At 46.8% G+C, this 26120-nt stretch overlaps 1 protein-coding gene across 2 annotated transcripts in view; it reads right to left on the bottom strand.

The window, feature by feature from the left end:
* The window catches only part of LOC135377148 (uncharacterized), a 54563-nt gene that overhangs the window by 8617 nt on the left and 19826 nt on the right, over positions 1-26120 (bottom strand). The window contains exons 4-5 of one of the 2 annotated variants that reach the window (XM_064609444.1): positions 13310-13457; positions 2868-3056 (exon numbers count right to left, since the gene is read on the bottom strand). In XM_064609444.1, the coding sequence (XP_064465514.1) occupies positions 2868-3056; positions 13310-13457 (337 nt within the window). The remainder of the gene's footprint in view (positions 1-2867; positions 3057-13309; positions 13458-26120) is intronic. The other variant, XM_064609445.1, reaches the window with a different exon arrangement.

Here is a 26120-nt window from a genome sequence, read left to right as displayed (position 1 = left end):
GAACAATGCCGTCTGATGTGATTCTGTGGCTGAGGAACTCGAGAGAGAATTTGCCAAATTCTTATTTTTGGACGTTTATCGCGATGCCGTGCCCCTGCAGACGAGACAGAACTTGTGGAAGGTGGTCTAAGTGTTGCTGTTCTGGAGCGCTGGCGATAAGTATACCGTCCATATACGCAAAAGCGAATGGGAGCCCTCGTAGGATGGTGTCGATAAAGCGCTGAAAGGTTTGGGCCTCGTTCTTGACCTCCCTCTCCAAAGTCCAAAGGCAATATCTTAATTAACTTTCATTAATTTACTTGTTAATTATAAAAGCTACAAAGCTGTCCCAATGGGAACATCTGTTCCTTTCGGTCACATGATATCGTAGCCGTTTTCAGAACAAAAATCCGTTCCATAGATCGCCCGCAAAAAATTAGTGAAGGAACGCCATTTTTTTCTTTATTTTGTTTTAAGGAAACAGAACATGCAACCCAAGATAGGGCCAGTTCCGATAGAGTCACCCGATACGCTTGTTTTTGTTTCGTTTCCGCAAGTTAAAGCTCATCTTCGACACATGAGGCGGCACTGTGCTCCTTCCCCCTGTCGTGTTGGGGATGAAGGAAATACGCGTCTGCAAAGATGCGCAATGAACAAAATAAAGAAAAGAAAAGGCGTTCCTTCACTAATTTTTTTGCGGGCGATCTATGGAACGGATTTTTGTTCTGAAAACGGCTACGATATCATGTGACCGAAAGGAACAGATGTTCCCATTGGGACAACTTTGTAGCTATTATAATTAACAAGTTAATTAATGAAAGTTAATTAAGACATTGCTTTTGGACTTTGCTAATGCCCTGCTAGGGACTGCCCTTCAGCACATGCTATATTGCAATTGATTTCGTCTTGGAAAAAGTGTTATATATATTTTTAAAAAATCTGTTCACACTTAGCGTGGACACAAAGTATAGTTTAATGTTGTCAAGATTATGACCATTCGGAACGTTAAAGTGTTCGGCGACTGCTTTGGGGAGTTTGTTGGACGTGTCTGTTCTGTGTCCGGTAAGGCAGTTGCTCATTTGTTGGCCGGTTTCACCAATGTATTGCGTAGAGCAGTCGCCGCATTCAATGCAGTATATGACATTGGAGCTTGTGCATGTAAACGCGTGGTTAACGGGGCGTGTGTAATTGCTCGCAGTGCTTTTGACGGAGTTAGCGTGTTGAACGTGCTTGCGTACCTACCTATCTTCATCCTATACTCATCTAAGAAAAAAAGACGGGTGATTGGTTCATCATAGTATCACTCATTGATGTGAACCTATCTATAGAGATTGCCATATCATCGCAACAAAAAAGACTAAACTAACGAGGGAAATAAGAGAAGAAGAAAAGATAAGTAGCCATCAAGGCGCGTGCGTAAGCACACCTTCCGTATCTTTAACCCGAAAAGAACTGATCTTCCTCAGAACCGTGAACGTGTGCTGTGAAGCTGATATCTTCGTTTTTGCTCATTTTCTTCAATAAACGTATTTAGAAGTTAGCACCCGTCCTGTCTGTTTCCCCGTTCTCTGTGTTTCTAGCGCTCTCAGTTCAGACGAGCATTTTGTAGTACGTATGTGTCAGCTTTAACCGGATCATTCTAGGCGATTCGGCAACTACCCTCACCAGCCCTGAGGACAGCCAGTTAACTACATGTGTTCTAGCACTCATCTACATGATGGAGCCATGTGCATTGCTCCTTTTGCTGTTGACCGCTTAGCAAGGTACGACATCGCTTAAGCGGCATCATCCCGTATGACTATAGCCCGAATCCCATAACAAGCGACAAGAGATGCGCAGTAGAATTTGTCGCTGTCTCGTCTGTGATGGCGCCACTTCCTGGTCCATTTACGCAGCGACATTTCGTCGCCGACAAGTAATGTTTTTGGAGAAGCGCAATGATCATTTCATTTGAGCGCTAAGTTGTAAATTGCCATAAATATACCAAACGTAATATTTCAGTCACCAAAACGAGAATTTGTAATGAAGGCGCTATGTAATATTCGCCGTAACGCAATGGCGCTGCGGTTCAAGTTGCTAACGTCACGTCCACTTCTTCGTCTGCTACTTTTGTTAGTTTCGGTTTGCGAACTGTCGAAAGCGCGCGCTTTATGCTGCGATGTCTCGAAACAACCAAATGATGTCGTTGCGGAAGAAGCAGCTTCTTCTTCGATCCTGCCTCCTGTTGTGGCGAAAGACGGCCGAGCCCTCCTTCATTGCGTCCGCAACTTCGCGAGCAAGATTTCGGTTGCTGTGTTCGGGGTGACGTTATTTCCATAGAGGTTCCCGACGCACAAGGTCAACCAGAAACTGTTGTTCGTCGGTTTGTTCACTCTTATGTTTCGAGCGTTCAGGAGCCCGAGAACCATTCGGCTCGATGTCCATGCTTGTTGCGCGCCAAAACACGGGTGCCAAAACACGGTGCCCTCTCCAGACTTGGCGTTGCCCACGCGTTCAGTTCTTGTTTCATGCCGCCAAATCTAACTGGCTTTGTCAAACAACGGGCAACGATACTCAGCGACATGATACAAATATCTAACTGGGAGTAGATGCAGAAATATTGAGCAGCGACAAAGCTGTTTTGACGCTCGCGTGGCGGCGGTGCCGTCGATTTTGTCGTTTCTCGCGTGCACCTGCCGCGTGTCGCTTGTTATGGGAATCGGCCTTATCCCGTGTACAATTTAAAAGCAGGAACATTAATTGACGGCAAGACAAGTCTCCAACCTCTGTGTAACCATGTGCAAATAATATGCCGAGCATGTCATCCATCACTTCCAATGAACATCACATTGACTGCTCTTAAATGAATTAACATTTATTCCCCAGCAGCGGCCGGTTGTATTACCTACCCTTCTATTCCATTCGTAAGCATTGCGCAATATATTGCTCGTGCTACACTTCCGGTTCGGGTAGATATTGATATCGTCCTTCCACGTTGGGGGTCTGTAAACATTATTGTAGGCAGCGCTTGAGAAAGCTAGTAGCACTCGCAGGTTGTGGGGCAGCCGTAGGGACTTCATGAACTCCAAGGTGTAAACCTGCAGCGAATTCCATATCGATTATGATGATCTGGCGATTTTATTATTTAGCGTAAGCGTTCGGTAATACTAGCACGCAGAGTTCGAGGTAACTCGTTACTGTAACTAAGTTCCTTTTTTTTTTTGGAAACTTGTAACTTAACTCGGTACTTTTGCGCCGTGGTAACTTTCAGAGGAACTCGTTCCTTTTTCAGGAAACTTTGCCAAAGTAACTTCAGTTAAGTTCCAAGTTACTTTTAACTCGCCTTTCACTCACGTCCACATATTTTCTTGCTTTCTCCGGTTCCTTCATGGCATAAAACGTGACATTCAATCAATGACAGTATCTTATTCAGGAAGTAAGAACAGCTGCCACTGAAATGAAACTAAACCATTGTGCGCCCACAGGGAGTAAGATGCAAAGCGTTCGAATAGACCTCTAGCAGAGAAGCCTCATCATGACATTGGTAGACAGACTGAAACCGAAACAAATCGGAAGGAGAGGGCTGGGTTTCACGAACGGGCACTTGTTCACTTCCTCCCACTGAAAGAAAAGTAGGACAGCGTCCCGTTTAGGGACCATAATCTCCTTAAGACCGTGGCTTTCGGACACGACCTTGTTCACCTCTAGCTTCTAGCATAGGTCGGCGAATTCATTCATGATGGCCTTCACCGACTTCATTCACTATCACCTCATAGAGAATGATGTGATGTTGAATGAAGGGCATGACGTGATGTGAAGTTGAAGTTGAATGAAGGGCTATGATGCAGACATGTACAAGATACTAAAAAATGTATTTAAGAAAGATAATAAATACTGACGATAGAATGTAATTAAGATAGAGTATAAATACATGAAAATTAAAGTAATTAAGAAAGAGTACGAAATACTTCAAAAAGTATTTGAAATACAATTAAGATACTATTTATTCTTGAACGCAAAAAGTCACCAGTCACTGGTCAATGCGGCGAGTCGTCGCTATGTGACATGAACCACCTAAAACCCGCGTACTATGCAAGCCGTCCCTGTGTGATAGGAGTCATCTAAACACAAGTCCCAAAAAGATGACAAAGTGACATATAACTCCACTAAATATATCTGACCCAGAACAAATCAAACTTCTAGCAGGTCCCTGTTCGGCGAGGTCAGAATTCGGCGTTACCACGTCAGGGCATACATAAAAGAACCCTCACCCGCCAAGGATTAGTACATACGGGGCAAGATCACTAAATGGAGACTTCCAAGAAGGGCCAATGTCCGGGTCAAGTCCGAGGGACTCAAGAAATTTCCACTGAACAAGCAACATAATGGAAAGACGAGACACAGAAAGTTTGAGAGGGAGGTCCAAAATATGTAATTAGAGTATTGAGTAGAAAATACCATAAAATGTATTTTAAATAGAGTACAAATACACAAAACAAAAAGTATTGGGTAGAGTACCAAAATGCCGCAAATTGTATTTAAAATACAGTATTTTAAATACAATACTCCAAATACGTACAAGTCTGCAGTATGATGGTGGATGGAAGTCAGTGTGGTGGGTTTTGAAGCCAGCGAGTTGGTTTTTAAGGGGAAGTCAGCGGATGGGTTTTGAAGTTGAAGTATGCGCGATGGATTTTGGAGATGTTGGATAGGTTTCGAAGTCCTTATAATAGGTTTTGAAGCCGACGCAGTTCAGTCAATGTCTGACGTTCACGTCTCGTCACTTGTGCGTGCGGAGTGAAGGGCAAATGTGTATTGGAGTGCGAACATAAACGCTTCGCGTTTCGTGTCTGGTGTGGGCCTGACACTGCAGATGCCTGGCGGATCTCCAGCCGAAGGAAAGTGTTTGTAACGCGTCACTCTCTCGCGTAGTGGGGCGTGGAGGGCAATGTCAAGTAGCATCCATCGGACACAATGTACCAGTAGTCTTCCATCAGAGCACGCAGCTGCTATTTCGTAGATGTTGATTGCAAAAAAAGTACATTTATTTATTTATTGTCAATACCTCAAATGGGGCGATACATGAGGGGGGAAAGCATCGACTTGAAACAAATTGACAATATTGCAGTATTTAACAAAAAAGGTAAATAGCCAATGTGACTCGAAATGATGAATGATCAGAGAGGGATGCGAGTGACTGAGGCGTTCCAGTCGGAGATTGTTTGGGGGAAAAATGAGTACATAAAGTAGGAGTTGTTACAAGTAATAGGCTCTATTTTACAAGAATGATCTAATCTAGATGAGATGTAACTGGCTGGACATATGAACGAAGGGCGAATCGATGATACGTAATATAGTTTATGGAAGAGGCGAGAATGTTTCCTACGCTGCTGGAGTGCAGGCAGATCAAGACACGATTTAAGTAAGGTGATACTGGATGGATCAGTGTAATTAGAAAGTATAAATCTGGTGGCGGCGATTCTGAACAGGTTCAAGGAGATCGACATGATTAGCGTGGTGTGGGTCCCAGATGCTGGAAGCATACTCAAGTTTGGGCCGGACCAAAGTCTGGTATGCAAAACGGCTCACAGGGGACGATGCTAGTCTTAGAGTTGGACGAAGAAAACCTAGGACACGATTTGCTTCACTGATGATGTGGTCGGCCCAAGAAAGAAAGAGTAAGACCCAAGTATTTATAGGAGGTATAGGAGGTAGCAACATGTAGAAGCGTTTAATGTTAGCAGCCAGACAGAACACCAGTCGAATATTGAGTTAAGATCCTGCTGAAGAGCCATCCGGTCAGAAGGAGAACGTATTGGTCGATAAAGGACACAGTCATCAGCAAAGAGCATGATGGAGGATGTTAATGTATTTGGTAGATCACTGATAAAGATGAGAAACAATAGAGGTCCAAGAACTGAACCCTGCGGGACCCCGGAAGACACAGGAATGAAAGGGTATGGTTAACAAGTGTAGCCTGAGACCAGTTGGATAGGTAACTCTGGAAGCAGCGAATGATATCAGGGTAGATATTAAGGAGAGAAAGCTTATGAATGAGACACAGAGTCGAAAGCTTTTCGGAAATCAAGGAAGGTGGAGTCTGCGTACAGTTATCCATCTGAGATGTGATATCAAAGATAAATGAGGCCAATTGCGTTTGGAAACATTTGCGTAACAGTAAAAACCTTTACGAAACCCGTGTTGAAATACGAAGAAGTAGTTGTTGGATTCCACATGATGTGAGAGTGCAGAATAAATAATATGTTCGAGTATCCTGCAGCATATGGGTAGGTAATTCAGGGGTGATGACCTGTCTCCGCACTTAAAAACCGGAATGACCTTTGCCTGTCGCCAGTCACTCGGGACTGGCTTCCCCAAGCTCGAGGGATTGCGAAAAATGGCACACACATATAATGAGGACGCATCTTTCGTGTTTTTAAGAACTTTAGAATTGATGAGGTCGAGCCCGCACGACAACTTGAAACGCTCAATGATTTTTATCAGCCCTGCCTGCGTGACCACAATCTTATCCATTGGAGCGGAGATGCTGTGCGAGTTGGTGACGCGTGAGTGTGCTACGTGCGTGAAAACACTTGCAAAGGCTTCGTTCAATCTAACCGCCTTGTCAGCGTCAGTAAGGTTAGAGTCATCTGTTCCCGTCAAAAGATACAGACTCGGCACGAGGGGGACATAATGGCTCTCCAAAACTTAGGAGACTCACATTTCAGAAGAGGTGGGGAAGTTAATTACCCAAATGTTGCAAGTTAAGGGTTTACTTCATTAAGCTAAATATGTAATGAAGTTACAACCTTCAAGTTCTCAAAATGAAATTAAGTGAGAAACGAAAGTCGTTGCTACCATGCCGCAATTAAGCTGGGAGCGGAGTTCCGAATATACATTGTCAATTGGGCACAAAGTGGGAATTGCAATTCCAAGTTCTGCGAGTTCCCATTTTCCGCGCACATTTCATAGAAGCTTGCCAGTGGCCTTATCAGCTTCCCCGTTAAAAAAAATGCCCTCCACGAACTCCAAACGAACGCTCTGCTGCGACATACCTCAGAAGCACGTCGGAATCGTGGTAGCGTACATGCAGTACATCGCTATGCAACAAGGCGCAGCAGGCACTCTGCTGGCGCCGCGAACGTGGAAGAGGTTGGGTCACTGTCGTCGGATTTTTCAGCAGCAAAATCAAAAGAAAGGAGCCTGCGTTGTGCGTCCTGCCTGCTTGGACGTGAAGCGAAATTGAAATTTCCTATTTTGTTCATGATACTTTTGCGAAGTTACCTCAAAAAGTGACTAACACTACAGTCAAGTGATTACGATGAGAGGTCGTTTCACACATCAAACAAAAACAGGTAAGACCGGGAATTGTTGTATACTCTGTCCACACATATTCACAGATTGTGAGAGAGGAAAAGAAACTGTTTCACAGATTCTAAATTGGTGGTCCTTCCGGGCAGTCTTCATTTTAATTTGCGCCTCACGTTCTGTATGTGAGGCTCATGTGTCCAAGTGTCTCGATCATTAAGAATTCACTTAGTGTTCGTCTGTATATACCCTCCTCGGAGGAAAAAGAAAACAATGGCCTACACATTTCCGACGACAGATTCTCAGTTTTTGGTGTCAGTGATTTATCCAGGCCCTCCTATACATCCCTGTGACACCCCCCAACCCAAAGAAAAAAGTTTGGCGACGCCCCCTGCAAAGAAGGGGGCTTGCTGTTTCAGCTGTTATGACATGTCGGTAATTATACGCGTAAAGCTGTTATCACGTAGCTGTAATAATGGCCCCTGCTTGGCATTCCGGATAACCCACTGCAGTGGTGTATTGCATGAAAGAATTCAAGCACAAACATATGTCCAGCGAAGGGGATCACCGGTCGCTGAATTCGTTCATGACCGCTATTTCCAGTGTCGGTAAGTATCATGTCACAAAAACTCATGTAATACTGAGTGGCAGGCCACGATGTATTCCGATGTCGAAGCTGATACCCCCGCGTCACGAGTGAAAAATGTCGGAAAGCCAGAAGTACGAAGCAACATGAACGTGCAATATACCGGCAGACACGGCGGTCGTACGAAGTCCCATGAACGTTCAATGGATGCCGTACGAAGTCCCATGAACGTTCAATGGATGTCGTACGAAGTCCCATGAACGTTCAATGGATGTCGTACGAAGTCCCATGAACGTTCAATGGATGTCGTACGAAGCCACATGAACCTCCAATGTGCTATGCGCTCACGTAGCTGTCAACAACGGGCGCAACATTGTGCAGCAACCCTACCGCGTAAGCAACATACCTCCCGCCGCCGTTCGCATGCGACAGCGGAAGCCCCTCCCTTTCCTCCTTTCTTGGTGCACCCTGCTTCCAAGCCCAACCCAGAGCAAGGCGACCGCACCCTCCAAACAGCATACCCCTCCTCCGCTTTCGCCCCACTACAAGGAAATTCACGCTAACAGGGGCGAGGAAGACGCCAACGTCGTAATCCTCCAGCAGCGCGCAGCCGAGCACACCAAAGTAGGCTTCGTTGGTATTCAACTTCAAAGCCCCATCAGCGGTCAGCCGAAGCCACATGAACGCGCAAGGTGCTATGCGCTCACTTATCTGTCAACAACGGGCGCAACATTTTGCAACAACCCTACCGCGCCAGCAACACACCTTCCGCCATTCACATGCGACAGCGGAGGTCAAACATGGCATGCCTCCCTTTCCTCCTTCATTGGTAAGCCCTGCTTCCAAGTCCAACCGAGTGCAGGCTGACCGCACCCTCCAAACAGCGTACCCCTCCTTCGCTTATGCTTTTGCCGCCACCACCAGGAAACCCACGCGAACACAGGCGAGCAGGACGCTAGCGTCGTAATCCTGCTGCCGGGCACACCCCACGTAGGCCTTTGTGGGAGTTCAACTACAAAACCCCATCACCGACTTCAGCACCCATCATAGGAATTCAACTTCAAGACCCCATCACAAACTTCAACTTCAAAATCCATCACCGATTTCAGAACCCGTCATAGGAATTCAACTTCAAAACTGCGATGGGATTCACTTCAAAACCGCGATGGGATGCGAAGTTGAATTCTGATGATGGGCTCTGAAGTCGGTGATGGCTTCTGAAGTTGAAGTCGATGATGGGTTCTGAAGTTGAATGATGGGTAATGATGTGATGGATTCTTAATTTGAGGTTGAATGACGTGATGTGAAGTAATGGGTTCTGAAGTGTAATGATGGGTTATGATGTGATGAATTCTGAAGTTGAAGTTGAATGATGGGTTATGAAGTGATGAATTCCGAAGTTGAGTTACGGGCTCGTGATGTGATGGTTTATGACGGTGATGTGATGTGATGGGCGTTCCAGAAAACTGACCATGATGTGATGTTGAATGATTTCTCAGCCTTCCTCTTCTTCATGAATTCTTAGGCCACTTGGATCAATAGCGCTGATAACGCACGAGTATTGCGCATGGTCCGGCTTTAACAATTTACCAGAAGAAATGCGCCTTCTCTATCACATCAACTGGACTCATCCCGGAGGCCTTAACGAAAGACTCGTTGAAGGATACTATAGTTTGTCGACACGTGCCGTACCATGTGTGACCCCTTTTTACACGGATGCCGTGTTAACCCCTAGCGGCGTTATGTGCAGCATTAACCTCAATCCGCGCCTCTAGTCTGGAGAAATGTTCTCGCTCGAAACTCTCTTTCATTGCTCCCCTCTTTGGTACGGCTTTTTTTCTCTGTTTCTTGTCGTCTACCTGGCAGATCTTTTTTATCTATTTGTATTCTACAGCACAATTTTCACTATACTTAATAGAAAACTGGCATTTTCTCGTTGCATTTTTATGGCCAATCCGATATATTTCTGGAATGTGCTCAAACTTAGACTCAGGGACAGAGTCATGCCCGAAGGCTCATATGCTGGCGCAATTTACGAGGGGTGTTCAAATCAAACCGGGACTTTCCGTTTCGTGAGTGTACAAATGGCTCGTGCTACTTCTTTTTCGTCATTTTCACGCGCTACCTCCGCGTTCATTACGTGGTGGTCCAAAGTTTCTGCAAAATAGAAGACACGCGCTGGACAAGATGGCCAACAACCAGGCGAGCGCGCACGTCGAACCAGCGAATTGTCATAAAGTTTCTCGTGAATGAAGGCCTAAAGTCATCTGAAATTCACTCAAGACTTTAGGCTCAGTGTGGCCACGATACACTTAGCCGCAGCAAAGCGTATGAGTGGTGCAAACGGTTCGGAGACGGCCGTACGTCAGTGCAGGGCGATCCCAGCCAGGGCGGCTCAAAGCCCAGTGTCATAGTTCCTGAGAACATCCAACTTGTGGAGTGCCTGATCCTCAAGGACCGACAGATAACATGTCTCGAACTGACTCGAAAGACGGACCTTTCTGTGGGAACGTTGAACACTATTACTCGTCAACAACTCCACTTTCGGAAAGTTAGTGCCCGTTGCGCCCCGAGGCAGCTCTACGTGTTTGAGCGGCACAGAACACTGGAAATCTCCCAAGAGCTAAGGTTCGCTGAAGCACAGCCGCTCCTTGATCGGATGATCACGTGCGATGGAACGTGGGCGCACCGTTTCACTCCTGAGTCTAAACGTGCATTAGAACAATTGAAGCATCCAGGATCGCCAGCTCCCAAGACGTTCCGCAGCACCCCGTCTACGGGTAAGGCCAACTATCAATAGTGCATATAAGTGTAGGGTTCTCACGGATAAGGCGCTGAAGCAAAAGCGTCAGAGCCTCATCTCCAAAGGAGTCCCCCTCCTGCAGGACAATGCACGCCCGCATATCGCGCATCTCAGGGCACGCACCCTACAGGAACTTGGCTGGAAGCTGCTGCCACATCCCCCTTACAGTCCATACTTCGCCCCCCAGTAATTTCTATCTCTTTGGGTCACTGAAAGCGTTCCTAGAGGGCCGTCACTTCAGCTGCGACGACGAGGTCATGAATGTGGTCCGATCATGGCTGCTACGCGCCAGTAAGGATTTCTACGCTGCTGGCATCGAAGCCCTTGTGAAACGCTGGGATAAGTGCATTAGTCCAGCTGGAGATTACGTTGAAAAATAGAACTAATTTCTCGCCAGCAAGTCCATTTTGTTTTGCGAAAAATGAAAAGTCTGACTTGAACACCCCTCGTATGTCAATGTGCATAAAAGTGAATTTTGTACTTAACGCCTCGGTTTTAAACTACATTCTTGCAGTCTGTGGTGGCATTTCTTTCTTTCGATCGATGCAAAATACAAGAGGTTTTACTCGAGGCAAGAAATGTTTCCTCACGTTTCGATCTATAGGGGAACGGATCAGAGAGGGCGAGGGGCTGCATATTTTTGTTGACTTTGTATGGTATGGCCAACCTAACGCCGACATAGTTTACACACTCGTATATTTCCCTAGAAGACTCGAGACTTTCGCACTGGTATCATTGTTTCATTATCAGAACGAATGTACCACGTACAAATTGGTAGCTTCCTCCAGTTGCAGATTCTCAGCAGTGTCGTGTGAAGAGACGTAGGCAAAGAAGAAACACGCCGAAAACCGCTAGAAACTTGCTCGAACGCATTTGACAAATTGCGACGAACCTCTCGTTGCAGCTTTTGGTAAACTGCTAGCGTACGATGGGTCATACACATATCTGGTGTCGACACAGCGTACCACGTACCCCTCTCGACAATGTTGGAATGTTAACGTCCCCATAGATGACGTACCCTTCGTATTTATGCAGAATAAATTTCTGCTACTCTAAGTTCCCCAAACACACGCAGCACAGCAGCCAGGCCAAACCGATACACACAGCGGTACAAAGTTTTAGGAGAGCACCATGGGTGATATCTGGGCGCGCAATTTGATTACGCTGTCGGATTGTTTCCAACAGTAACGTTCTTTCAAAATCATGCGTCCGTCGGTGGGAACGACACTTCATTATCAGTTGTAAATGACACATTTGAGCTTCATTTATTACCACACCTATGACGCCCGCACGTTTTTACTTTTTGTCACCAGGTGCACGTGAGACATCCTTGTCTGGACTTTCCCCCCGCGCACTGGACAGTGCTGAGCGATTCGCTTCAAAGAGTGTCCGCCAGATGTACGCCAGGGCTGACTTTTCCGGGCCTAACAGGGCCCATCGAAAAAGAGCTCGACTTTCATGTTTTTGTGCTACCCGTACCGACCCAGCCAGGCGATTCAGCCCGCAGATCCCGGCCCAGTATTTACAGCCGCGACGTTTATGAAGCAAATTTGTAGGTAGATTAACAGCGCAACAGCACGGGACCAAATTTAATCCGGAACGTACGAACGGACGCGTGCCACCGTTACATGGCTTATATTATGACGCTCTTGCGGAGGAAGCTGCTCTTCCCAGTCCTTACACCTCACACCAAGCTTTGCGAAGGTGATTGTGAAATACGTGAGGTGTTAGAAGCAATGCCAAGTGGCTTTAAGAATGTTCTAGCGCGTGACGATGCGCCACATAATGGTAATCCATTGTGGGTCAGTTAGCTGCGTGAGCGAACTCGACTGAGAGAAACATGCTTGTCGCCCCCCACGGTGCTCGCGCCCCCTGTGCTGTTGTCGGCCCGGAGCGCACAGTCCAACCGGGCCCCATGCCGGGCGACTGTTCACATTCGTCGTGAACATGCGGCGATATATATATAGGTCTATATATATAGGTCTTATAGGTTTATAGAGTGTGGTAGACGCTATAGTCCACCGCGGTCCCGCTAGCGATGTACCAACGCTCACCCAACAGAGGTTTAGTGCATGTACGCTATGGCCTTTGCGCCGTTGGTCGTTGATGGTTCTGCACACACCGCAATAGTTATCAACGCTATCCTTTCAGTATGCAAACGCATAGCGTAGGATACACTAAAACTCCCTAATGAAAAGAACCTTTTTTTTTTTTCCATCATCAACATCGCAGACGGACGAGATCACTATGGTGAAAAAGATGAAGCAACGCACACGGTGATCACGCACCCTTGTTCTGGAACTTTATATTACAGCTATTATTTCATTGCGATTTAATTAAGAATAATTAACACCAGACAGTGAAGCGAGAAGCTGGAGGAGGCTGCACAAACAGCTGACCTACTCGCACTTTATTGTAAAACAAAAATTCCTGTTTGCCAGTCAACTTTTTTTTCTGGATGTCTCACAATTCTGGGAAAGGAACGACACCTTTTGAAGGAAGGCAAGTCGTCCATCGATTGTCGTGCCAAGAAAGTCCCAGCCATTCGTGTGACCTGCCTTGTGTTACTTTCAAACCTTTTCCACCTAAATCGTCTTTCTCTACTAAATGTACTGCTTCATATGTCGCAATATTGGTGCATGGAGCCCACTTACGAAAGTCGTTTGATCCCAAAATTCCCCAAGATCGGTCCACATTGCTGGCCCTCTCGGATAGCAGACAACACCTTCTAGCTCTGGGACCGTTCTTAGCAGCCTGTATGTCTGCGAAGTCTGGAACATTACGGCGTCCAGGTTCATTTCCCTGAAAATCAAGGTTAATGGAGTTACACTGTGTCTCACGTAAAGTTGCAAACTACTGCGAGGAGCTACACAGGCCAAGCAATGCATGACAGCGCTGTATACAGGGTACGTCAATTGTATCGACGTTCATAAGAGACTATGTCGGGAGACTACTACAAGACTAACATCCAGACTATGTCGGTACATATGCTGTGGTAATTACTGCAATTTCTATTTTTGTCCCTAACATCACCTAAGGTCAATGCGTACCTCTAACAGGTTCGAGTTCTCGGCCCCTGCTGGACAGGACTGAGAGCGACTCGCTTAGAACTCCGCATTGTTAACAAGAAGGTTCAATTGAGCTTAAGCTACACTCTAAATCGTTTCACACCTTTAAAAGTGTAAAATAGGTGTATTAACAAAGATCACACCCATTTCACACCCTACAACTTTGTTTTGGAAGTTCCTGAGGGCGTAACAATGGTGTACTACGCCCTCAGGTGAAGTATGATGATAAGTGTGTCGCCTGGGTATAGAAAGGGAGTATGTTTATTTTCGTTCACATGAACAAAAGTAAATATATACAACAACAAGGAACGGGAAGTTACATTACAAAAGTGCATGGCCTGGATTTACAACACGTCTACCATCTGGTAATGCATGCAGATTTAGAAGATCTGTTGAGATAGTCCTTAAATTTCTAAAACACCTTGCTCCTCATTGCAAGACAGAACAAATACATGATAGTGCCCATCATACTCAACTGTAGTTAATGTTTGTATCAGAGTTAATAACATGTATGCCTGCAATCTCAACGAACACGGGTAAGTCCTCCTCGGAAGATTCTTTGGCAACAACACAGCCAACAGCAAATGTGTTATCATTATCAACTGCACTTTTCACATAGACTATAGATTCTGCGTGAATATCACGGTCATGAACGTAACTCTGAATTGCTTCTGGGTTATGTTGAAGTATTATCTCCTTGGAACCATCAGTAGATGTGGCATTTCTGATGAAGGGCTGCAACCACACATACATTTGATAAAATTGATGTCTTCTTGCTAATGAAAGGGTTATGTTCTTAAAATGTCGAGTTTTTCTAGCAACATCTTTAAAATGCTAGTGTTTCCCTTCGAAACGCGTGCTACCACACAGATAGGAGAGGACCAAACATCCTGATGAGTCGCGGATAATGAACAACGTAATGTATTTTACAGGGGTTAGATATTTGTGGGTACAACACTGCAAAGCCTTGAAGAAACGAATAAATGCAACGTTCTAAGTAATGAACATGCATGTGGGGGAGGTGCCTGCTCATGAGAAGGTCTACAATTTCACGAAAAGCTATATACAGCTGCCATGCTTCATTGCCATGCACAGCTGCCATGCCATACATGATTGTCTGTATGTCGGCTGTGCATGTTTACACACATAATTAATCACCTTGATGTGCATACACATACGGACCTCAGTGTGATTATACGCAATATGCTGGTAATTGTGAATACACAGTTACCAGCATATTGCCACAAACCCAGCAGTATTATTCGGCGTTACACCCTTTACACCCCAATTGCCATGAGGGTGTTAAAATACACCTTAAAAGGTGTGCGCCATGAACATTTTGATTTACACCCTTTAAGGTGTAAAACGATTTAGAGTGTATAGTAAGGAAGCCAGGTTACCAGTATATGGGCGGATATGGGAGAGTCATATCTTCCCTTTTGTGTCGCATTTTCCCCACAAAATCACCTTTCTTGCACGTGCGCAAACATAGCACAAACAGCGCGACAGCTATGGCATTGAGACGGACAACCAGGCAAAGATTCCTGCAGAGAAGGTCTCCCGTTAGTACAGCCGCCAAATAGCAATTTCCGGCACAAAGCTCATTTGCCTCATACAGGGTCAATAGTACGCGCTGCAGTAGTATATGCTATGTCAGCAGTATGCCCACTAGCTTCCACAACGCACAGGGGACACGATTAAATTAGCAATTTGAGCTAACTAGGAACCCCCACAGTAGTCACATCACCCAGTGAGTCACCCCGCTAATTGCACTCTGTGCGTTGTGTGCATAAACAAGAAAAAAACTAACAGGAATAGAGTGGAGTGAAACAGTTTATTCGAAAATCATGGATGCCGCATCAAAGAAACCGCTCCAGAGTGACCCGCCATGTTGCTTCTTCACGGCTGGTAGTTGCAGAGATCGGCGACAGGTGGCCACCAATACAGTCTCCCAGGGGAGGCCGCTATCCCTCACTCTCACTCTCTTGCTAGAAGACGGCACCCAGGAATCTGAGGGTTACCTCTCCCGACAGGTGGTGACTGAGCGCGGCCTCCTTTCAGAGTCGGTATTGGTATAGTGTCTTCGAGCGCGATACCGCGGATAAGGGACCGCTCCGCCACAGGCTGGATATTTCAGACAACGGCGTCGCGAGCACCGTCGTAGTTCTATGCGAGAAAGACAGAACAACAAAATACTAGGGGCGGGCGAAAATTGCAACAAGTTTTGAGCATCTGTGTACAAAAAGTAAGGAGAAAGATCCTGCGGCAAATGCCAAATAATTCAAGACAGCACGGGGAGCACAGGTTGGGGAAAGGCTTAAGGGGATTGATTAGGCCTAACCGCATATGTGGTACTATTGGCATTGTTTATACACACGTACGACTGCAATTCTATAGGTGAAAGGCTGACGTGTGTGAGACATATCATGAATCTGTAACTCACAAATGGACCGTGAAATGATTGTGGTGGTGGTCTGCGCCTCATATTACCTAATTGACTCTCCGTTGATATGTAGGAAGTCTCGCGACATTCAATGTGGGTTCGTCCTTTCGCACTGCTATGCAGCACCTGCTGCTGCTGTACGGAAACTCTCCTACAGGAGTTTGTCGTATTAATATCGCTTCGTTACTAGGATTCGATATTTTCATTTATGGTGACTGTCAAACGCGTACGTTCCTGTTAGCGAAATAAAGCTGTGTAACGAAAACGAAGGCCTCTTCTGCTAGTTATCGCTAGTTTCTGCCTGTTTTCATAAGGTAACGAGTTCATTGTCTATCCCTACCGAATGTTTTTGTAGCCTGCACATTGTCTATCGTTACCGAACCCTTTTCAAGAGTCAGTTTCATTTACAACAACTTAGCTTGCAAGTCGTCGACCCTTACAAGAAATGTAGTCGGTATGGTTTTCACACAACATGGACGTGACCGTAATTTGCTTGTAGGTTACCAGGTCACGTGTTTTGAAGTACTTTCCAGAAAACAAGCGAACATGTTAGCTACAACTCTGGTACAAAACGTATGTATCAGGTAGGTTCGGTCGAACAATTTATTGAACTTTATGATACGAATGATGTCCTGAAAGCTCGCTTCACTCAGTCCCGATGATTGAACACGCGCTCCAAACTACTGGCAATCATAAGCGTGTCCAGGTCTTCAGAAACAAATCACAGAACAACCAGCCACAAACCTTCTGCCATCACTCTCCGCCCTGCAGTGGCGTAGCCACGGGGGGGGGGGGGGGGCTAGAGGGGCTCGAGCCCCCTCTCTACCTGCCACTGATTGACCCACGCAAATCGTGCAAATCCGTGGAGAAAATAATATATGGGGGGGGGAGGAGCCAGTGTGACGATCGCGTTCATGGCGTCTATCTATGCGACACTCCTGAATGGTTTTCGAAGTATGAGCTTTTCAAAATCGCATCATTGCCGCATCAAAATCGCATCAATCGCATCAAATTGCGCTGCTGCTGCTACTCAAATCGAGGTTATGGGACCCCGCCTTTACGCTGCGCCACTAGCGGCGCCCTCTGCAGACGCCGTTTCGAAACTCGCGCAGAAGGCTGTTTCGCACTTATTTTTTGTCTCATCGCAGCACTCTTGTGCTGTCGTATTTCGTTTTGCCTGCTTCTAACAATCTTTAACTTTATTCAGACCAGGTTGTTTATGGGGTCAGTGCAAATAAAAATTGAATTTAATCACGTCGAACCTGACGGTCGCTCTGTCATGACAGCAGCAAAAGCAAACTGCTTTGGTAATTTTTCGCAGAGCACAGAGGCAACGCTCTGTGATAGCCCCTGTGAGAATGGTTGCATAAATTTGTGATGCAAGCCTAAATGTGGCCAAAGTGTGACCTGTTTCTAGATGTCTAACGGCAGACGAGCGGTAGCGAAATATCTTGGCCATGTCTCGTAGACCACACTTTTTAGACGTCTAAAACATGTATAGCGTTATGAACGGCTTCTAAAGGTCTAAATCTGTCCGAATCCCTAAAGTCTCAAATTAGCCCATTTTTAGACGTATACTAGCGCACCATATGTTACCTGGGCATCGGTGAGAATGTAGCTATTTCTCTTCAACTTGAAAAAAAAAAAAAGGTTCAAGCATGAGACAAATGACTATCGGTTTGCAAAGTTTCAAGACCTTGAAACATCATTTTCTACTTTTCGTCATTTTCTACTCCACAGGTTCCTTGGTTCTGTTCTTCAAATACAAATACAAGTATAGAAAAATTATTTCCTTATACAGTCGACCCCCGTTTATCCGGACGGTGCCGTTCCCGGCGAAATCGTCCGGATACCGGGGCATCCGGATAAATGAAACGACCAAATAGAAACGTCCTACAGAGCCAGGTTTAATTAAAACACAGAAATCTCGTCAATGACAGCTGTTACATAGTAGTGTAGGCACTCGATTCCTGCAAACTTTTGCTACTTGCATAGAGTTGAGCCGCGCTGTTGCGCTGCTCGAAGAATGTCAGTGCGGACGCAAAGTGTCAATGTCGGAGCCTTGTTTCTGACTGGCGTAATCGGCACCGCCTTGCTGCACAGCATCGGAGGCAACAGCAGCAATCACACCGTCATCAGTCATACCTGCTCACGCGTCATCATCCTTATCAAGGGATCGCAACTCAGCTAGGGGATTGTCTTCATCGGCCAACGGGCCGTAAGCAGCAGGCCCTCGGGTTGGAGTTTTCCCCTCTAGAACCGGACAGTTGCTCGAGATATTTCCAAATGACTCGACTGGTCAACGTGACCCAACGCACACAAATAAAAAAGGGGGTCATCGTGCACGGCTGTCTCCCCTACGGAGGAATGTAGGTCCCTGACGTGTGACGGGAATAACCCCAACACAGCGAAAAGGGTGACGAAGCGGGGTCAGCGCCTCCTCTTACTCACGGTAGTCCGGATATCTGAAACTGGATTACAAGAATTTTGGACTTTCGTTCCCTGGAATTCTTGTCCGAGTCCGGAAGCTGAAGTCCGGATAAACGAGAACAAAATACATGGAGGAAAATCCGTTCCCGTGCCTTTTGTCCGGATATAGCGGGATCCGGATAAATGAAGTCCGGATAAACGGGGGTCAACTGTATCTGTTTGCGGCAATCATTCAATTTGCACAAACATCTCGTCTCTGTGCTACAGCCAATTGGCAAGGTTACTCCCTTCTTTCAAGACATTTAGCCTTCGGATAGAGCGAAAGCGAACGAAAGAGAGATAGCTTGTGTGTGTGTGTCGTTTCCAGGGAAAAAAAAAGAAAAGGTACGTGAAACAGCGGAGTGCGAAGGAGATTTCTTTTCTACCATCTAGCGGTCTTCGGTCACCAGGATGATATGTGTCTCAAGTAATGTTATGGCGTGCTTTGCCCCTCTAGTCCTCTGGCAGCGCAATCATTTCCCAGGTTCAGCTGACAGAGTTTGAATGATATATTTCGGTACGTGTGTCTGTTGCACGTGTGTGTCGTTCTTGTTGGTTTAAATATTATAATATGCCCCACACGTTTGCACGATAATCAACAAGTTATTGACTACTAAGGTACGCGCGGGGAAACATTTTCGCACAAAATATGTGATCACGACCAAGGTCGACTATAATTTGGTGATGGAAAGCACAACCAGCAGGTATAAATGCTCCAGCTATGGCCGTCATCGGCTCAGGAGTGGTACTATTCCTGATGAAGGAGGTTTTACTTCTGATGCCGTCAATGCGAGACATAATAGTGATCATATAATGACGGCTGCAATGAACTACGCCCGTCAGTTTAGAAAGGGTGTGCAGAGAAAGGAACCACTACAGTCGTACTCTACAATGGAACGATGTTTAATGGCAGATGAAAGCATGCCCACGAATACTGAAACCTCGGCGCACGGTCGAGACAATGTACCACAGAGCATATAAGAATGTGGCTGGAAGTCAGGCAATTGACATGAGCCTGCGGCACAACGGCTACATGGCTCCCCCACCCTCGTGTGATTCGGGTAACCAGCGCGGTAAAGGATAAGGGATAGCCGGAGTCATGGGGAGCAAGGCGTTCCACAGGACAGATGTCCCGAGCTTGAGACGGTCCAGGGAAACCATGTCGGGACCACGAGGGAGGAACAGACAGAAATTGTAGTGTACCGAACCGCTTAGTTGCCCAGAGAAGGTTTATTTCCGAACAACTACCAGACAGAATACAGGATACACTCGCACCGTGCGCTCATACCAAAGGCCGATGCTACTAGAGCTATCGTCATTATACAGCAATTCTCCCCTCTTAGCTAATCTTTCACAAGAGAGCCTAAACGGTCCGGAGATCTATGCTGATGCCCCGAGGGTCGAGGAACTGTGGGTTCCTCTGCAACCTTACCGCTCGTTGACTTTGGCACAACTGTCGGCGTAGCGTGTTGGAAATGTGGTGGTCCAGTTCTCGTTTCATCTTGAAGACCGGTGTACGAAGAATGTGATGTGCCCTGAAAGGCGCTGGGGAACCGAAATTCCGGTCGCATTGATGACACTTCAGGCGGTGGGATATGTTGTAGGCCTTCTTCCTTCTGTGGAAAGCGCTGCTGGATGTTGTCCACATGACGGCGTGCTACTGATCCGTCGGAGGTCTTAACCAGGAAAGACCGAATGGCGATCTTTTGTAGAACCACTGCAGAGATCCATTTCAGTTGACCGGAGAGCTTCGTATGCATACTGGCTGGTGGTCTTCAAATTTCCTTGCGCTTCCGTCGGTGTCCACAGAAGGATCGGAGACGGGATGATATGTGGGTGCATGCAGCCAAAAGCATTGACCATCGATGACCGAACATGAGGTGTGCCGGCGTGTGTCCCGTGGACGTCACTGTCAATGTTGCCGATAGAGGAACCTGAATATCTTGCAGACGAGCTTTCTCGGCGCATGATTGATCTCAGCAACCATTCGTTCTACTTGTCCATTGCTTACTGGATGATACGGAGCGGAATGTAGAGTGGGTGACACCATTCCTTTTGCAGAAAATGTCACGAGAAACGAAATTAGGAGCGTTATCGGTGACCAAAAGACGCGGCACGCCAAATGTAGCAAAAGGTGAACGCAATGCGTCCAGCACAGCGCTAGTCGTCGTGGTTGGTTTGACCTCAACCCACTTGCAGAAGGCATCAACAGCTACAGGGTACGATATACCCTCAATCGAATCAGATCCAAATGTGCCATGGAGAGTCAGGACTCATTTCATTTCAATGTGGGCGACAGAAGTGGCTTCTCGCACAGGATTTCATGGCTGACATGCCATGGCGTGTTAGCATGTCAGGGTAGTAACCATGCAACGCCATCAAAGCAGCTCCCCGAACGTATTTTGGCAGAACAACTCGCGAGCCCCATAGCGCACAACCACGGTGAATGGAGAGTTCCGTGAAACGGGTTCAGAAAGGCATGAAAGCTTTCGCTTGCAGCTCATATGTTTTGTCTTTCTGTAAGCCTTTGAAGACCGTCGACAGTACGGAACCCTTTGCCATGTATCGGGATATTCGTTCTGCAGTGAGCGCTTCAACGTGGACGGCAGCAGAACGCCGGCAAGTACTTCACCGTCGTTCATTTTCGGAGGAAGGGGCAAACGACTCCAGGAATCTGCGTCGTTGTTAAATGGACATTGTTAAATGATAAGTACAGCTCGTAATCGTAGGCGCTGAGCTTGAGGCACCATCGTAACATACGGGGCGAGAGTAACTGCAGCGGGGAATGTTCATGACCCATCATGTCAAACAGAGGCTTATGATCAGTGAATATCAAAACACGTCTGCCAGCAGTGTACAGGTGAAAGTATGTGATTCCAAAGATGATCGCCAAGCCAGCATTTCCTTCGCTCTGTCCTAATGTCCGTGAAGCGTATGCCACTGGTTGCTCGCAACGAGAGTCGTCGCATTTGGACAAGACTGCTCCAAGGCCATACCTGAGGCATCGCAGGATAAATGAAGAGGACGCGTTTCGTAGAAATGTACCAGGACATGAGACGAAGCCAAGAGTTCTCTGGGGGCGGCCCAAGAGTCATTCTAGAGTGAGCTCCACGTCGCATTTTTACCAGCAACCGGTTCAGCAGCTCTCCCATCGATACTTTTCCTGGCAAGGAGTTGTCATAAAAACTGGTCATGCCAAGGAATGATTCACACTCCTCCTTGTTCTCAGGTTCAGGAACATCTACTATTGCTTGAACCTTGTCTCTAGTCAGGGGAACATCAGCAACCTAGGAACGCCACGCTGTTTACGCCAAAGACCCATCTTTCTTTTTTATCTTCATTCCAACTTTCTTCAGTCCCTCGAACACAGCTGACAAACGACAAAGATGCTGTTCAGGGCCTGGATCAGAAAAGATGTTATCGTGAGATAGCATGCAGCACCATCCAACCCCGATAAAAGGGTGTCCTAAAGTGTTGAAAAATGAGAGGAGATACGGACACTCCAAACGGTAGACGGTTGACCTCGTGGGTCATCTTGAGCATTGTAAGAGGATTGAGGATTTCAGTCGTTTCGTCATCTTCTCGAAGCTGTTGATAGGCTTGAGCGAGGTCCATACGGGAAAAAGGCGTCCCTCCTCTGGTCGAAGCAACAAGTTCCGTTGCCGTAGGAAGTGATTAGGTGGATTTCACGACACTGTTGACTGTGCATCTGTAGTCCCCCCAAAGTCCTAGTAAACCATTTTCCTTCTGTACAACAACCAAATAAGTCGCCCAGGTTGACGACTGTAGAGGTTACAAGATGACTTACGACTCTAGCTTGTCTTGCTCTTCTTCGACCTTACTGCGAAGGGCGAATCGAACACAACTGGACTTGAGAAACTTTGGATGGACGTCCGGATGAGGCTCAGTGTGAACCGGTTCTCCGATGTGACCGTCCAGTTGAGTGAAAAACACTGAGCTGTACTCGTTTGGAGGACTTTGCGGTGCGTTTGGCTGCACAGCATTAATGCCGGCTAGATTGATGCCCAAAGCTTTAAACTAGGGGTGTGCGAATATTCGAAATTTCGAATACGAATCGAATATTAAATCTGAATTATTCGTATTCGAATCAAGGGCTAAGTATTCGAAAATTTTCGAATATTCGAAACCGGAGATAAAAAGAAATTACAAAATATAACGCTCGAAGTCATCACAAGAGCACGGCACTCCGTGGAGCACGGTTTCGGTTTTCGCATAGTTTCGCTTTTGTTTCAACCGAATTGTCATTGGCAGTTCAACATGGCTGCCACTCTCGTGTTCGCGGCGGGCTTGTCTTCCATGTTTTAACTCTTCACTGGTCAAGCGTGAACGCAGTTTGTTTCGCCTGTTTCACCTTTCAAGTTCAAGACATGCGAGACACGTCCGACGCTGAGGATGACGTCGAACCGTCTGTTACGAAGCTCAAAGAACGCAGCAGCATCTGGAAGTACTTTCGCCGAGCTACGCGTTCATCGGCGGAGTGTGATGCATGCAAGTTCGTATTGCAAACGCCGACAGGCACAACGACGCCTCTCGTAAACCACCTTAAGCGTCATCCTGCCCTTTTGAAGGAGTATAACGACCTACAACAAAAGGCCAACGCAAAGGCATCCAAAAGAGATCAGCCTACGCTCAAAGACTTGCTACGTGGTACGGAGCCTCTGCCGGCGAAGAAGAGATGCGCTCTCAACAGCAAGCTCACAGCAATGGTGGCCCTTAACCTTCAGCCGTACAGTATTGTGGAGGACCGTGGATTCAGAGAACTGATGTCGGAGGCCGTCCCAAGTTACCGCTTGCCGTGCAGATCTACGCTGAAAGGACTTATATTGGACGAACTAAACGCCCATGCCACATGGTCTGAACTAGAAGGTGAGCTCACCGACTTCGAGCAAAGTGCAAACAATGTTGCAGCCACCTCATCACAGGTGTGGAATGCATTTGACAGCTTGGCAAACTCAGACGAAGTGTTTGAACCAGAAAGAGAAGTTGAAGGATATGCAAATGATGTGCTGTTGAAAAGGGACTTGAGTCCCTGTCAGTGGTGGCAGACGACAGGTCGATTCAGCTACCCACACCTTGCACAACTTTGCTATCGTTACTTGGCGATCCCAGCTACCTCCGTACCAAGTGAGAGGGCATTCTCTGCTGCCGGGGCTGTGGTGTGTGCACGAAGGGGAACGTCTGTTGCCTGAGCACGTGGAACAGCTCGTCTTTCTTCATAATAATTTGTGAAATTTCAACTTATTTTGTGTTGTGTGTGTTGAACTTGCAAGTTTGAGCCCCAAAACCGGGCTACGGTCAATTGACAGTTACTAGTCACTCCATTTAGTTTCTTTTACAATGCATGGAAAATTTGAAAGTTCCGCAGTCCATGAAAATAAAAACACGATTGTTACTTGATAACAATTGCTTTTGTCTACTATGCTCCATGCATGTGCACATACTGTATGCCGATGATTCGATATTCGATTCGATGTTCGACCAAAATTATTCGTATTCGATTCGAAATCAGAAATCCACTATTCGCACATCCCTACTTTAAACCAATTACGTCCAAGGTGACTTGGTCCTACCCCATGGGCAACAACAAAGGGATGAAAGATGATGAAAGATGAAAGTCACTGAGAAGGTTAGCCAGCTGTAGGACTCGAACCCATATCTTCTGGATTACCGGTCCAGGGCTCTACCAATTGAGCTAAGCTAACACGCCTTCTCAGCGACTTCCAGGGTGCGTCATCTGAAGGGACAAACCAGTCACTCTCTCTCACTCATCCTCCTTTCGCTCTTACATTTTTGCACACTCATACACACATTCGTACGACAGGGATCGACGGGAACAAAGGGAGTTACGCCGTCCTTCTCTTGCGGCGTACAGTGACTCACTGTCCTCTTGACCTTAAGCTGTTCGCCAGTTCAGGTGTTGAGGTCAGAGGAATCCAGCTTCGGTGGTTTCGATGGCCACAAATTCGTTTACGTGGTCTCACTGATAAGGAAACAGAAGGTACCTCTTCCATTACCAAAGCAGGTCTGTTGAGTGACACGTGAGCTGAGTACTTAGCTAAGGAGTCGCCGCCGACATCCTTGACGGCAAACATGTCGACTGGTGACCCACCATCTGTCAGTCTCGCAGGTATAATATGCATCAGAGCTCTTGTGCCCATGACGCTTTGCAGCCTTCTTTTTCAAACAGGCTTTTTGCATGTGCCAATTTTTCTTGTAGTAGCTGCAAACTGCGTTGCTATGCGGGCAATGAGCAGGAGGAGGATGTGGTCCACAACGAAAACAGTTTTGATTGTTACGCTGCTTCCACTTTTTCCTCAATGCATTAACTTCTTCCGGAGGTTTCGAGGCCTCTATCGTAGTGCGATGGTTGGCAGCAGACTCACCAGTCAACAACAGACGTAGGACGCGTTGAAACGATATGTCACCCTCAACATGAAGACGCTGTCGCAAATTTGCGTTTCTAACACCGCAAGCAAGTGAATCGCGAAGCATGACCTCTAGAGGCAGGCAATACACATGCGAAGGGCAATAGTCAGACGCTGAAGACGACGCGGATGGTCATGAGGATGCTGACGGTCCTGAGCCCACAAAGTAGTGTGGCCTACTGAGTCCACTGAGGTAGCTGCCGTTGTATCTGCAGGTGCAGGAGTCTGATATTCCTGCAGCGAAATGACGTCGTCTTGCCAGGATCCAAAATTGCAATCCTTAGCAATTGGCCTTAGAGCTGTGACATAGTCGGATATCGATTTGCCAGCATGATGGTTGCGTTGGTGAAACTTGGAGTGGCTCTGAAATTCGTAGGGCTTATGCTCAAAATGGCCTGCAGTAGAACAACAGGTTCATCAGACGATACGCCATGAAGACATCGAGGCGCATCAAATTACCGGCAAGTTCGAACGTGTCCTCCCCTACAAACGGGTGAAAATGTGAGCCCTCTTCTGGATCGCCGATACCGCGAGCATCAAAGAAGAAGCTTAGACGCTGGATCCATGAAGGCCAGGACGTACCCTCAAAATCAACAGTTGAGCTGTGCGTGGATATCGTAACTTTCGCACGTCGCCATTGTGGTGTGTCCAACCACTCAGTTCCAGAGAAGATTTATTTCCGAACTGCCAAGACAGAATAGAAGACGCACAGCGCGCTCATACGAAAGGGGGATGCCACTAGAGCTGTCATAAAAATACAACAGAAATGCTTTTCGCCGAGCTCTAGGACACGGTACGGGCCATCGCAGGGAGGTTGCATTGTGTGGCTTACATCATCTCGTCGAGCAAACACACGTGCGGCTGTGCGAGACTCACAAAGATGGACCAGCGCGTGGGGATCCGTATATCTGGGGAGCGGATGGCCACGGAATGTGGCACGGAGGTGGTCCAATACGACGTCATATCCGGGACGGCGACTTCGGAGGTGGGTGTTAAGATTGGACAGGGAAGGTAAAGAGTACAGCAGCACACCAGTTCA

Source organism: Ornithodoros turicata, chromosome 1 (genome assembly GCF_037126465.1).
Source record: "Ornithodoros turicata isolate Travis chromosome 1, ASM3712646v1, whole genome shotgun sequence".
NCBI lineage: Eukaryota > Metazoa > Arthropoda > Arachnida > Ixodida > Argasidae > Ornithodoros > Ornithodoros turicata.
This window is presented reverse-complemented; position numbering and strand designations above follow the sequence as displayed.